The sequence below is a fragment of the Chaetodon auriga genome, chromosome 15 (genome assembly GCF_051107435.1).
Source record: "Chaetodon auriga isolate fChaAug3 chromosome 15, fChaAug3.hap1, whole genome shotgun sequence".
Lineage (NCBI taxonomy): Eukaryota > Metazoa > Chordata > Actinopteri > Chaetodontiformes > Chaetodontidae > Chaetodon > Chaetodon auriga.
This window is the reverse complement of record NC_135088.1, coordinates 5,005,795-5,019,282: the sequence shown is the minus strand read 5'-3', so window position 1 is coordinate 5,019,282 and position 13,488 is coordinate 5,005,795. Positions and strand designations below refer to the sequence as shown.

The window sequence follows — 13,488 nt, the reverse complement described above, 5'->3', positions numbered from 1 at the left end:
TTTATTGTTTTATTTATTTTTATTTTATTTATACATTTTCAGTGTCTGCAGCGCGCAGGTGGATAACGCTGCGTCTCATCGTGCGATCCTGCATTTTATGATGACAATGAAAGTGGACCTTGAACCTTCCAGAAACCATCAAAGGAGCCAAAAGGACGTTTTACATCAACTGGAAAAAGTCTGCAGATGTTTGATGTTTGTCGTTAACATCCAAATTCTCCCCCCCATCCTCCCCTTTCAAACAACATATTGAAATTTCAAGAGGGGACTCATAAAATACATTTCATGTTCATGCTCCAGATGTGGCTAAACTTTAATGACCTCATGGCTTTTTTAAATCACGCCACCCTCAGGACAGACTTACACCTTTAAAGCCATACTGGTCAGAAGAAGTCACGCAGTTGTTCATTTCATCCTGTCATCGTCCTGTGACATCATCGATCACCCTGAAAGACTCATCAGTGCACGTTCACTTCTGGACATTTTAATGGTCACATGTTGACGTAAATGTTCCCTTCAGACGTTTTTAAGACACAAAAAACTGTTGAATGTTAACTTTTGTCTGACAAAGTTTAATCTTGTTAAAAACTCTTAGAGTTACAGCGGCTCCTTCTCTCTAAGTGAAAATCCAGAAACCAGCAGAACGCTCAGATTTGAAGGCTCCAACAATCACACTTGTTTCTTTATAGGCCACGATTGGTTTCCAGTGTTAAAGTCAGATTTCAGGAGGGCAGAGAAACTTTCAGCCTGCAGCAGACGAACATGAAAACAGCCTCCAGGTGTCAAACATCATCCTGCACAGCGAAGCTCAAACTGAAGTCACAGCAAACAGAACACGTGATTGGAGGGAAACTGCGAATGAAAGCTGCAGAAGACAAACATAAAAACACAGCAGAGTTACAGGACGCGAAGCAGGAAAAAAAAAACAAAAAAAACATCTGATCTTTACATAAAAAGATTCTTTATTAAAACTGCATGCACGTTCGATCACTTCCCGACCGGGTTTGGAGGCAGAAGAAGAGCTGAGGTGAAAAAAGACCATCAGTCAGTCACAGTCGTCACAATCGGAGGTTTGCTGGCGCTCCTTCAGTCGGCGGGAGCAGCCAGCACAGTGTCCAGAGCGCTCTGAGCCTCTCTGATCTGCTGCTGCAGTCTCTGCTTCATGGCCTCATTCTGGGCTTTCTTCAGCATGTCCTGCATGTCCCTGATGGCCGCCCGGTAGCCCGGAGCGTTGTGAAACACTCGGATGACTTTGTCGCCGCTGCACACCAAGAAGCGCCCGTTAATGTCAAACCTAAGGTCGGTGATCTCGCCGCTGTGGACGCCGTGCAGCTCCTCCTCCAGCCGGCCGCTGGCCGCGTCATACATGGTCACATTACAGCCGTCACTGATGGCCACCACCCGGCCGTCCGGAGACAAGGCCACCCGGCTGCCTTCAGAGGACGCACAGGGGACGGTCTTCAGGAGGTATGGATCCTGCTGCTTCTTGTACTCCACATCTGTGTTCCACAGCTTCCACGTCCCGTCTTTGGAGACGGTCACCATTCTGAAGAATTTAAGTAGAAAACCAGATCAGAGTCACGGTTATCAGACGAGAGACACCGAGGACAGAGACTCAAAACAGCATCCAACCACAAACCAGTGAGTCATTATGTGCTGGACTATTTCTTGGTCGGGGGCAGTAACTTCCTGGAGTCTTGTCATCACTGTGAGGCTGCACATACAGCAGGCAAAACCAAAATAAACTGACTTTGGTGTTTATTGTGACCACTGACTGCAAATAAAGATGGATGGCATGACAGCTCCCCAAGAGTGAGCCAAAACACCCTGATCGCCCCCTGGTGGTGGGCTGCAGTATAGGTCATAAACCCCCCTTAATGTTAGCAGATGGAACAAACTAAAAAAAAATCAAAGCTCACATCATATCCATTTTTCACAGATGATTTTAGTCATTTTTTTTTTTTTTTGTTTTTTACTGATGTTTGTTCAAGAGCTTGTTTTTCTGAACAGTTTGTTTTTAAATTGATTATGTAATGTTGTAAAAAGGGGACGGGACATTATGATTGATTTGAGTTACCAGACATGAGTAACATCATCTGTCGTCTCGAACACTGAGGGATTCATTTCCAGTCAGAACAGCGTGAGCACATCAGAAACCTTCTTCACCTGTGAGAGTCGTTGGAAAAGGCGAAGGCGTGAACTCCTGCAGAGTGACCCTTCAGGTCAAACGCTCGCGCCACCTCTCTGAACTCTCCTCCCTTCCCGAAGCAAACCTCCCACACCTTCACATCAGGGGTGAAGCCGCACGACGCCACAAACCTGAGCACAGAGACGGACACACAACAGCAGGCAGTCAGCAAAAAGTGTTCAAACGATTCTTCTGACCTCACACAGTGACCAGCTTCAAAAGGCATGCTGGGTAAAAGTCGATCACATGATCCAAACATGGAAATCTAAATGAGGCCTTTAAAGAATGGGTGGGGCTGACCTGCCACAGGGAGAAATGGCAGCATAAGAATTGGTCATCTGGTTAGTGTTGATAGAGGCCAGGATGTCTCCCTTCAGGTCCCAGATATGGATGCTGGTGTCCGTGGAGGCGCTCATGATGAACTTTCCTGCCGAGAGGAAACACAGACGACATGAAGACATGAAGTCTGCAGCTGCTCAAAGGTGTGTGAGTGACCTGGATCTCAGTCAGAGGTCTCGTCTGCGCTTGTCTCACACACACTCACACAGACACGCACACACATCCTCGTTCATTACGTTTGAAACACCAAAACAAAGTAAAGCTCTCGCGCTGGTCGTGGCGGCATGTCGTGTTTTGGTACCTGTCTCTGCGATGCCGATGTTGAGGATGGGGGCCTTGTGTTTCTGTGGAAAGTCCTCAGGAGCGGCTTTGAAGCTTAGTGTTCCGTCCTCCTTTTTCACCATCTTGAAGATTCGAATGGTGTCTCCGTTCGCCAGCCAGGTGATAAACGCCCTGCAGGGAGAAGGCGACAGCCGTGAGAGTCACATGAGGTCATTCTGTCATCACGTCATCAAACTTTCCTTTATCTCTCAGTGAAGCTTCAGGTCCAGGACCTGATTTCAGGGCTCCAGTTAGTCCGAGGTCTTGGTTAAACTTAATCTGAGGATTAAGGTTAGTCTGGGGGAGGACAGGAAATGCTTTCTGTCACTGAGGGTCTGCTCAAGTAGCATCAGAGCAGGACAGACCTGGAGTCTGGGCTGAAACGGACCAGTGTGGCGTGATCCAGCTCCACATTGGCCCTCAGACACTTGTGATCCCGATCCAGGAAGTCTTTGGTGCTCCAGATCCGGACGGTGCGGTCATCAGCGCAAGACGCCAGGTACTTCCCATTACTACTGAAGTCAAGGCACGTCACGTCTCCACTGTGGCTCTGAAGAGTACAAGGACACAAATATAAACATGCTCAGAGGGCGGCTTTGGAGGAGCAGCCTCAGGTGTGGTGTGGTTGAATTATACATCTGAGAGATTTCCTTTTGGACCTCTGAGGTGTTTCTCACCTGTGTGTGTGTGTGTGTGTGTGTGTGTGTGTGTGTGCCAGTCTACCTTCAGCGAGGCTGCCAGCAGCTGATGGCTGAAAGTGTGTGAAGCTTTATCCTTCCGGCTGCGCTGCTTCTCCGGCTTCTGTTTTTTGGAAGTGGGGCCCTTCACAGCGCTGCCTTCAGCTGAGGGACAACACACAGAGAGACATCTGAACTCAGGACAGGGCAGCACAGGCATGGCTCAAACAAATTAACTAAAACCTCAAGGACTGTGCATCAGTCAGTGTTGTCTCTGATGAGCTTGTAGCATCTGATGTAATTAGACACTCTACATTTAAATCGTCTTGTTGTCTGCTCTTCTCTGCAGTATAACAACATTAACAGACAAGGTTCCGTGTGTGTTTACATAATTAACAGGCCGCGGACGGTCAGAGAGCAGGCTTCTCATTGGTCCCAGAGTGTCATCATCAGATTGGCCAAACGCACGAGAGTCGCTCAAAGTTGCTTTAGCTTCTTTCACTCGCGCCATAAATTAACACATGAACGAGCAGAGGGTTGTTCACGTCAGGCACGCTGCTGTGCTCCTCGTGCTCGTTATGAATGACCAGCGTGGTCGTCAAACAGCTCAGAGACAGCGGGCAGAGCTGGTGACTCACCGGCCTCCCACACTCACCGCTGCGGCTACAGTGACGTTAGCTAGCGTGGCTCTTACCGGCAAACTCCGCCGCCTGTTCTATCTCCTCCCGCAACTCTTCCTTCCGTCTGCCCACCGCTAATGCGACCAGAATGACCAGTGCACCCAGTAACAAAGTCAAGGCGACAAGTGCGGCTAACGTTACCTCCATATCGACAGATTTCTGCCACGTACTTTGCACCGCTAACGTCTACAACTTACTACTGGGGCACTGCGCATGCGTCAAACTCTTCTTCATGAGTTTTTCTACTTCTTCTTTGGTTTAATTGTTATGGCAAACAGACAGTCGCCTTTACGCGCCACCTCGTGGACTGGAGCTTAGCGCCGAACAAGCAAGCAAACGAAACTTATTTAACTACTTTATATTTGGATGTGTGGAAAAGTGACCTTCTGCAAACTGTCAGCGCTAAATCTGAAGGGTCAGGACCTTAAAGACGGCACTTCAGTGAATGGAGTCAATGACTTTCTGTAATACATGATGCCTTCCCAAGCAAATTCCCTTATATAGAAAATCACATCATAATAACTATTAAATATATCCTTAAAGAGCAGTTTTTGTAAATTAGTATCATTAATTGAAATTGTCAAATCGTTCTTACTCCTCAGTTTATGTAACATGTGTGTATCTCAGGTGGATTTTGATGGGCCAGTAAAATCAAACATCAGTTTATGTTCAGTTTTTCAACTAAAACCATATTCCGTTTTGTCACATATCAAACAAAAACATCAAATCCTTTAATCTGAGCGGCTGGACACAGTGAATATTTGGTATTTTTGCTTGAAATCAAAGCGTTTGCAGATTCATTTCCTATGATTAAACAGTTGCAGCTCACTCACCAGCGTTCAAACTCCATGTTTAATATTAGCGTGCAGTACAATCTGTCTACAGTTAGCATGTAGCTGAGAAACAGCTAAACTGGAGAAAAATAGAAGAATGAGACCTTGAAGGGTTGAATGTGCTCTTGTTGGAACATCCACGTCCAAAATTCAGTTTTTATTAATTCAAAGTTAACCATCAAAAACGGCATCAGATATCTGCTCACGTTTCACAAGAGGAGGTGATTATAGCTGAACAGGAATCATCTAGATAAAATCACTTTGACTGCTGACATCAGTGGACTTACTGACACGTTTCTCACGGTGAGAGTCAGACATGAGACACTATAAATATTCCTGCATCAGAGTGAGAAACACGAAGAGTTTTCAATCTGTCCGATGGTAGTATTAGTAAATGTGGTGTCATCTGTTGTAACTGAGATTTCAGATGTGGGGAAAATGTGTTGTTGTGCAGATGTTTGAATCTCACTACGTCTAAGAAACATCTGGACCAACAGCAGCTGAAGAATTAACACGGATTCAGTGCCTGGAGGAAAGAGAGGTAGTCTGGCACAAACAAACACTTCTCAGGGTTTAAAGATGAGATAAACGTCACAGATTCTGTTCACAGGCATGAAGTTGAAGAATTGGCTTTGGTTGGTCAGCGCAGGTGCAGAACGGCCACTCGACCGCAGACCGACCTGCTCGCTCCATCGGTGTTGGCAGTCGCTGTGAAAAAAGGCCGTCCACAGGAGGACTCTGGGAATGCTTGCTATGAGTATGAAACAAGAACACAAGGGTCTGCACTGCCTACAGCGAGACACCTTCAGGTGCAGAAACACATCATTCATTGACAGGGTCAGAGAGCCAATTAAAAAAATAATTTAAAAAGCACATGTCTCATAACTTTACATTTACACTGCAGCGTTGTACCTCATCTGAAGCGACCATGCACGTCACTCTGTCCAGACTCATTCAGATAACGTACTCCAATATTCGCTAACATACAAACCAGTGAGCACTTCACGTAAAAAAATAAAGGTTTGAGCCTCGGCGCCATGTCTCTGGCCGACTCAACTTTCTCCTTAAGACGAACCAATGGGAGTGTCCACATACTGTAAAGGAACGAGAACTTTGGATATGCTTTTGTTCAGAATCAAACTACTCGGCCGTCTTTTCCCTCTTCAAGTATTGTACACTGCTGTGGATTCTGTGTCCTCGCTGCTACGTCCCCTTTCTGGGTCACGTAGTCATCCAGGCAGCGTAAACTCGGCGAGCTGGTGCTCTTTACGACTCCTCTGCAAACACCGTTTGGGGCCAGCGCGACCCACTGGAGGAGGGGAGGGAGGCGGAGGGCACGGCGGCGGCCTGTTTGGGGGGATGTTGGGCTTAGAACGGAGCAATGTTAGCCAGATTAGCCGCAGCAGCTACAGCTGAAGTCCTCTGAAAGGCAGCGCTGCGGCAGGTTACTTCTTCCTGTTGTGTTGCCTCCGCGCCTGCAGCCTCTGCCGCGCTCCGGATGGCTTTGATCCGGCTCCGATGGAGAAGGAGGGAGTCGCCGGAGACCCTGATAATGAAACACACAGGACATGTTAGGAGGCATCAGTACTAAAGGAAAGTTCTGCAGAGTTCAGCATCGATGTTCTGTGGTTTGGACTTTAGTTTCAGTTCAATATCAGCCTCATTCTACTGCAAACAGACTGTTTCCAGCTGGACTCATGCTGTGTGAAGTTACTGGTGATGCAAATCAAACCTTTCCAGCTGCTGCAACTCCACATTTCCACCAGTGAACCAGCAGGAAGTTTTGGTTAAAAACAGGTTACAGGAAACATGTTAGTGGAGCTATTGTATGATAAACTGCTCAGCCGGTTCGGATGTCAGAACAGCAGTAGAGACCTACCAAAAGGAACAGTGCTGAAGCCTTGGACTGGAGTTCCAGGACTTCCAAAGGGAATCGGACCTGCAGCAGCAGCAGCACTCTGGCCGAAGGATGGGGTCGACGTTCCTGTAGAGAAAGCAGCACTCAGGATTAAAGCAAACAACCAGCCGGGGCTAAACCACTGAATTCTACAGGGAGAGAAACAAACGGAGACCAGTTCCTGAACCAAAGTCTCAGTCTGACCAAGAGGACGGTAATGTCCTGAACAGCGAAGCACCCTCACCGAAACATGAGGACTAATTAAAATAAACGAAGGCTTCCAACTTTGGTTTTACTCAGAACCACATTGTGATCATTCAAAGTGTTTCATTATTTTCATGTTTCCAAATCACTGCAGTTACCTTTCTTCAAAATCAACAAGCTGCCTACTCACTGCACTGTCCTAACGACTTCAAGACCAGTTCACTGACTGCAGGTCAGGTTTCATACTGAAATCAGATCGACCCATCGTACAGAAAAAAGATCCACTGGGTCCAGGATCGATTCTGAATAAACAAAAAAACAGCACAGCTGTCTGAATTCTTACCAAAAGCTGGTTTGTCAGTAGCAGCAGCCCCAAAGTTGAAGCTTCCCATCTGCGGTGTGGGATTATTGGCGACCGGTGTTCCAAACCGGGGACACGGCATAGCATTGCCAAAGTTAAATCCACTGGGTGCCGGCTGAGCAGGGGCGGGGGGAGCCTGCTGAGGAGCAGCATTGCCAAATGTGAAGGTGGATGAGGAGGAGCTCTGAGTCTGGGTGGCCGCACCAAAGTTCGGTGCTACTGAGGGAGCGGTGGTGCCGCCGAAAGCAAAACCAGTGGAGCCACCTCCAAATGCTGGTTTTGCTGGGGTCCCGAAGGTGGATGCTGTGGTGGCAGCAGCTGACCCAAAAGGGAAAGGGGGTGGGGCAGTGTTAGAGGCAGGCGTGGATGAGGCTCCACCGCCTCCAAAGGTGAACGGTTTTGGCGGCGCCGCTGCCGAGGAGCCAAAGGTTGACGGTGCTGCCGGTGCTTGAAATGACGACTGTCCAAAAGTGAACGTGGACTGGGTGGTGGTGGCAGCAGTGGTGGAGGCTGTGCTGGCCATGGCAAAGCCTCCAAATGAAGCAGTGGTCGTGTTCTGGCCGGGCGCTGCCTGGCCAAAGGTAAATACCTTCTGGTTGGCAGCTTGAGGGTCTGGCTGCGTGGCACCAAATGTGAAGCTGCTGTTGCTGGAGGTGGTGGTGGTTGCAGCCGGGGCCGTGGGGGCCACGGGGGCTGCTGCAGCTGCAGTCGTGGTGGTAGCAGTTCCAAACTGAAATGTGCTCCCTGTATTCGGGGCCTGCACAGGAGCGGAGCTGGTACTTGTCGTGGATGGTGTGGACCAGCTTCCAAAGAAGGACTTCACAGCTGGCTGGGCTGCGGGCTGCGTGGCGGTGATGGAGCCGGTGGAGGCTGTGCCAGTGGGGGTGTTGGTCATACCAGGAAAAACTGATGGAGCAACTGTGGTGCTGCTCGTTGATCCAAACACTGAGGACGTACTACTTGAAGAAACTGTAGCAGCTGGGTTGGTGGAGCTGGTGGTAGTGAGGGAAGGAGGCGTTCCAAAGCCAGCACCCACAGCGGCGTCTCCGAAGATGGGCTTGAAATTTGGGACAGAAGGTTTGGTCTCTGGGGTTGGTGTAGCTGAGGAGGTGGTGGTGGTGACGGCAAAGATGGGCTTGAACCCTGAAGCCAGCAGAGGGTTGGTGTTGCTGACGGACCCCGAGCTGCTGGCGGGAGCAGTAGCTGTGACCGGGTTAGAGGCTGCGGAAGCCGTGGGGGTGCTGATCTGGCCCACCAGTCCGAACAGGCTTGATCCTGCTACAGGCGGAGTGCTGCTGGACGCCTTGGAGACCTGACCCAGCACCTGAGTGAAGGCAGAGGGCTGCTCAGATCCAGCAGAGGACTGAGGCTGGGAGGCGGGGGGGAGCTGTAGGGCTGCTGCGGTCGAAACTGTCAGTTTTAAGCCGCTGGGTTGAACCGGTGTGGTTGATGCAGACGCTATGAACCAATAAACAAAAACATGTCAGAATCAAAGAGGAAGATCAGAGAGAGAAAACAGCTTCAGCGCCGAGGTGGTTGTACCTGTAGGTGTGTTGGCAGCAGGAGTGGAGATAGCTGGACTGCTGCTCTTCATTTTCAGAGCCTCCAGCAGAGGGTTAGAGGCTGCAGGTGCTGTGCTGACACTGCTGCCTGGGCTGGGGTCCAGGTTGATGACTGGGATGGCCGAGCTGGAGGTTGTGGTCAGAGGAGCTGCCAGGAGGCTGCTCAGGGTGGTGGTGGTGGAGCTGGTAGAGGAGGCGGGCTGGGTGGAGGTGGTGGCTGGGGGAGAGACAGACTTCTCTGGTTCTGGGGCTAAACGAGGACAAATAAACAGAAAGGTCAGAGGTCAGGGAGGTTGTTTTCTCAAGTTACCACTTTTCCACATAACGACCGAGTCAATCATTTCTGAGTGAGGAGCTTCGCTGTGGTTTGAGTTTATATCAGAACTGGGAATCATATCTGCAGAAGGCCGAAGCAGCTCGACAGTAGAGCCTCGAGTTGGATTTATTTCAAGGTTCAATCAAACAATGACGGGCAGCCTGTCAATCAGCATGTGTGTGTGTGTATGTGTGCAGGAGGCGAACAGAGCAGCATGAATCACACAGTGAGAAAGAAGAAGAAGAAGAAGAGCTAAACCGTTTGTTCCTGCAGCTGCTTCCACTCACCGGGCGTCTCCAGGGCCTTCTGGATCTTGCTGATGGCAGCTTGTTTCTCCTCGTCGAGGTCCTTCACAGTGATGGTGTAGCCCAGCTCTGGAGGGGGGGGCTGCGAGTCAACAAGCACCGAGAGCAAAGCTGAGATCTGGGTCACTGTAACGCACAGCTGTACAGGATGAACGAGGGTTTCTGTGAGCGCAAAGCCGACCGCCACGCAGCTCCTTACCAGAGAGATGTGATCGTTCCGGTGGCTGGACACCAGCTGGATCTTCCGCTTTCTCTTCCCACCACTACCAGTAGAGTCTGTCGAGGTAGTCACTGGGACTTTGGGGACTGGAGTCAGTTTGGCTGCAACAGCATCATGAGAGACAATAAGACAAAATAAAACTCAAACACAAAACACAGAGCTGACGGTCAGATCCTGCTTCAATGAACAGAATCACAGCCAGGTAAAAAACACGAAGGGAGGTGAGACTTTTGATTGGTCAGTTAAAGTCATCTCTTACTTCTAATTGCAAAGTAGCTTCACGCAGCTTTAATTATTAATTCAAATGTTGTGTTCTGGTCCAATATGGCCGGCGTTATCTGGACCACTGGAGAGAACGTAGACTTACAGGTTGCAGGCGTCTTTTCGGAGGCTGCCTGGTCCGACCTCACTGATGACGCTGAACTGGGAGACTGCCCCTCGTCCTCTCTGGTGATGAAAGTACAGTTAAAACCTGGGATATCACACTAAAGGTGGATATTTGGCAGGAAACCAGCAGAGGCCTACCTGGGTCTCTTTGAGGCTCCTTCTGGAGTCTGAGAACGAGACGATCCCGGGCTGGACAGAGGAGAGCTGGGTGCTGACCGTTTCTTCCACTATGAGGGCAAACACGGAGATAAAGCTCAAGAACTCCACTTCACCTCTGCAGGGACATGTGTGCTGTCATGCAGTAGGTAAGTGTTACCTGGCTGAGGCCTAGTGAAGAGCTGTAGGAGCTGTGGATCGGGTTTCTCATGGTGCCTGGGGTTCCTCTCGGAGCGTGGACACCACTGCCAGAGCTGATGGAGGATGTGCGAGACCTCTTCAAGATGGACTCCTCCATCACTGAGGTCATCCCTCTTTTGAGGCTTCCTGGCCTGGACAAAGCAAAAGAAAGCATTTCCACTCCACACTTCACACAGCATCACACACACAGTCAGTAAAACTCAAAGACACGATTTCAGGAAAGTTCGACTCACTTAGGTACCAGCTGTGAAGGCGTTCCATTCGGCAAAAGAGGCCCAAAGGCAGAGTGTGCACTTCCACCGCTGTCGTTACGCCTTGGGAAAAGAAAATGGATTACAAACATGCAGAACGCTTCAACTGACTGCGCGACGAGGCACATAACAGGAAAGCTAAGGAAACATCTAAAGCCCTTTTCAGACATGCACATGCATGTCTGTCAGATCCATACATGAATATAACGTGTCAGATGAGGACTATGAGACAAACGCAGACAGCAAAGTTTGTCTGTGCGCTACTTCTCTGCAGCCTTGTAACCAGGTTAATGTTACTCTTCCTGAAGGACAGTGTTGTGGTCCCTCCACAGCGTCCTTTCAGCCTCGTACCTTCTCTTGCTTCTCTGCTCAGTTGTGAAGCTTCGGTCCTCATCCTCCACTTCTCTCTTGCGACTTTCCTTCAACACCTTGAGGACACTCTCTCTGGAGCAGGGGTCCGCGGGGGTCCTGGAGAGCCCTGCACAGCTCAGATGCTCCAAACTAAAAGCCAAACAGGTGGTCAGTGTTACACAGAACAGCAGAGCACAGCCCACAAACCAGGGTTTCACAAAGCTCTGGACAAAATATTGATGAGGATTAACTTCCTGTAAATTAATTTATTACTTGACAAAATGTTTCAGCTCTTTTATAAAGCCTGCGCTGCATAACCTCATGACAATAACTAAATTCAAAGAGAAATGACTCTTTTTATGACTATGATGGATTATCTGACATAATACATGTGATGTATTTGTGGATAATGGACCAAAATGACACACCGGTGAGAGGCAGACCTGGGGGAGCTATGGTGGTCCGGCCTGGCGATCTTCACAGTGACGGGGCTGAGGACAGCCGGGGGGTTACGGGGACTGAGGATGTTTTTCTTCCTGAAGCCGTCCCAGTTTACAGGAGGGAGGACTCCCACTGATGAGACACCCGGCTGTTGCAGGGGGTAGTGACGCTGGGGGGTGATGGTGAACCTTCCCACTGCGCCCAGTGGCTCCCTGTGGAGAAAAAACCAGTATGAAGCAGAAGTGGACACACCTTAGCTGCATCCAGCGATGAACACACAGCGAAGATGGATTTTTTTTTTTTTTTTTTTTTTATGTACACAGCCTCATTTGTGGCCTCAGCCTACACAACCCTCTGAAGCAAAGACTTGATTTGTTACCTGTTGTCCAGCTGGTTGCATTTTTTAAGATATTTTTGTGATGCTACAAATGCCTGTTTTTTGTCAGAACTGATAAAATGTCTGTCTGGGATGAAAACAACATTTAAATTCTGTATTTCCATCAGACCAGCGCAGTCTATGGAAACACTGGACTCAAACGCCGATTTCTCCAGAGGAAAGCGCTCACTGCGGACAGGCCGCAGACATCTTTGAAATTACGAAAAGTCCCTTTAAATCTACAAGCTGCTGCTGCTGCTGGAAACAAGCCAGCAAAAGACATTCACATTTCCCCTCGCTCAGGCCTTGAATCACAGAGTAACATGCAGAGTAATGAGGTCCATGACTTTAACAGGTTATCACTGCAGCTAAATGCCAATATTTTGTATTTCAAAAACATATACTTCAAATAAAACAAATAAAAAGACGACGATTGTTTTCCAAATCCAGGTTTTCATATCAAATTTCTGCTCTAGTTCACAGCTTGACAATACTGATATTTGTAGAAACGTCTCTGCTTTGAATAACAGCTAATCCTGCGAGTATTAAACCATATTGGATCTAATATCGATCCAGAGGCTGGTAAACAATATGTTTCTGCTCATTACTGTGTGTCTATGAAGATCCATCCAAGGCTCAAGTGTTAATAATTAAAACCCGCCAAGAATTTGAACCTTCACCGTCTGGACGTCACCAAGTCTTCCGCCTCCAAACGGACCGAGCGCTTCCGTTCGAAACGTTATAGCGTGATTTGATTATGAACGTACCCTGCAAATGACAGCCTCCTGTTCGGGGTATACACGGCATGGTTGGGTCTGGACAGTTTCTCCCGCAGCTGCTCTCGGGGATTTCTCCCTCCTCTCGGCCTCACAGAGGCAGCGGTTGGACTTTCGGGTTTCCCGATGTAACTCCCCATGAGGAAATCCCGAGGGCTGAAAAGAAACGACTCACTTTCCAAGCTTTCCCTCCGATAGATCCCACTTTCACCGAACCTTTCTCTGAAGTGTCCCTCTGACTCCCGGAGCTCGGTTTTGTTTCTGTTAGTCTTGGTTCTTCCCCGTGCGGCCACCGACACGCCGGTTACCCCCCAACCCCACAACCAGCGACGTAGAACGGTTGGGACGTTAAGCCCAGCGCGCGGATTCAGGCCTAACCTGGCGGGAAGCGGTTCTCCGCTGTGATAGTAACACACAATACAACAAACTGCAAGAAGTAAAGTCGCGTAGAGAAAAGTAGGAATATAATAAAGAGCAAAACTAACTACGCCTAACACAGAGAGAAGCGCTAAATGTTTCTCTCTAGGTGACATGGCGGCAGCGCGCCGCCGGAGGACTCGCATATCCCATCATGCTGCTCTTCTGAAACTACTTCTTCTTCTTTGAAAATTTAAAGCCTTCGACATTTTAGTGAATTAGCGCCATC

General features: G+C 49.0%; 2 protein-coding genes across 4 annotated transcripts; both read right to left on the bottom strand.

Moving 5' to 3' along the window:
* Window positions 1-559: 559 nt before the first annotated feature.
* On the bottom strand, window positions 560-4,448 carry tbl2 (transducin beta like 2). Of its 2 annotated transcripts, XR_013078212.1 has the most exons (8): window positions 4,220-4,412; window positions 3,572-3,690; window positions 3,214-3,398; window positions 2,829-2,980; window positions 2,489-2,615; window positions 2,167-2,319; window positions 1,000-1,546; window positions 560-865 (listed from the first exon to the last, which is right to left on the bottom strand). XR_013078212.1 is itself a non-coding variant. In XM_076749684.1 (7 exons), the coding sequence occupies exons 1-7, from the start codon at window positions 4,350-4,352 to the stop codon at window positions 1,087-1,089; spliced, it is 1,329 nt and encodes a 442-aa protein (XP_076605799.1). In that variant the 5' UTR covers window positions 4,353-4,448; the 3' UTR covers window positions 940-1,086. The 2 variants fall into 2 exon arrangements, 1 of the variants encoding a protein (XP_076605799.1); XM_076749684.1 differs by lacking the exon at window positions 560-865 and having other exon boundaries at window positions 940-1,546; window positions 4,220-4,448.
* A 709-nt stretch (window positions 4,449-5,157) lies between these two features.
* pom121 (POM121 transmembrane nucleoporin) lies at window positions 5,158-13,432 on the bottom strand. 2 transcript variants are annotated; one of them, XM_076750941.1, is made up of 13 exons: window positions 12,834-13,432; window positions 11,678-11,902; window positions 11,250-11,399; window positions 10,881-10,961; window positions 10,607-10,778; window positions 10,429-10,517; window positions 10,271-10,350; window positions 9,883-10,004; window positions 9,666-9,765; window positions 9,043-9,312; window positions 7,483-8,958; window positions 6,918-7,022; window positions 5,158-6,584 (listed from the first exon to the last, which is right to left on the bottom strand). In XM_076750941.1, exons 1-13 carry the CDS (start codon window positions 13,403-13,405, stop codon window positions 6,484-6,486), a joined length of 3,543 nt encoding a protein of 1,180 aa, XP_076607056.1. In that variant the 5' UTR covers window positions 13,406-13,432; the 3' UTR covers window positions 5,158-6,483. The 2 variants fall into 2 exon arrangements, with proteins under 2 accessions (XP_076607056.1, XP_076607057.1); XM_076750942.1 differs by having other exon boundaries at window positions 11,693-11,902; window positions 12,834-13,426.
* Window positions 13,433-13,488: the final 56 nt, after the last annotated feature.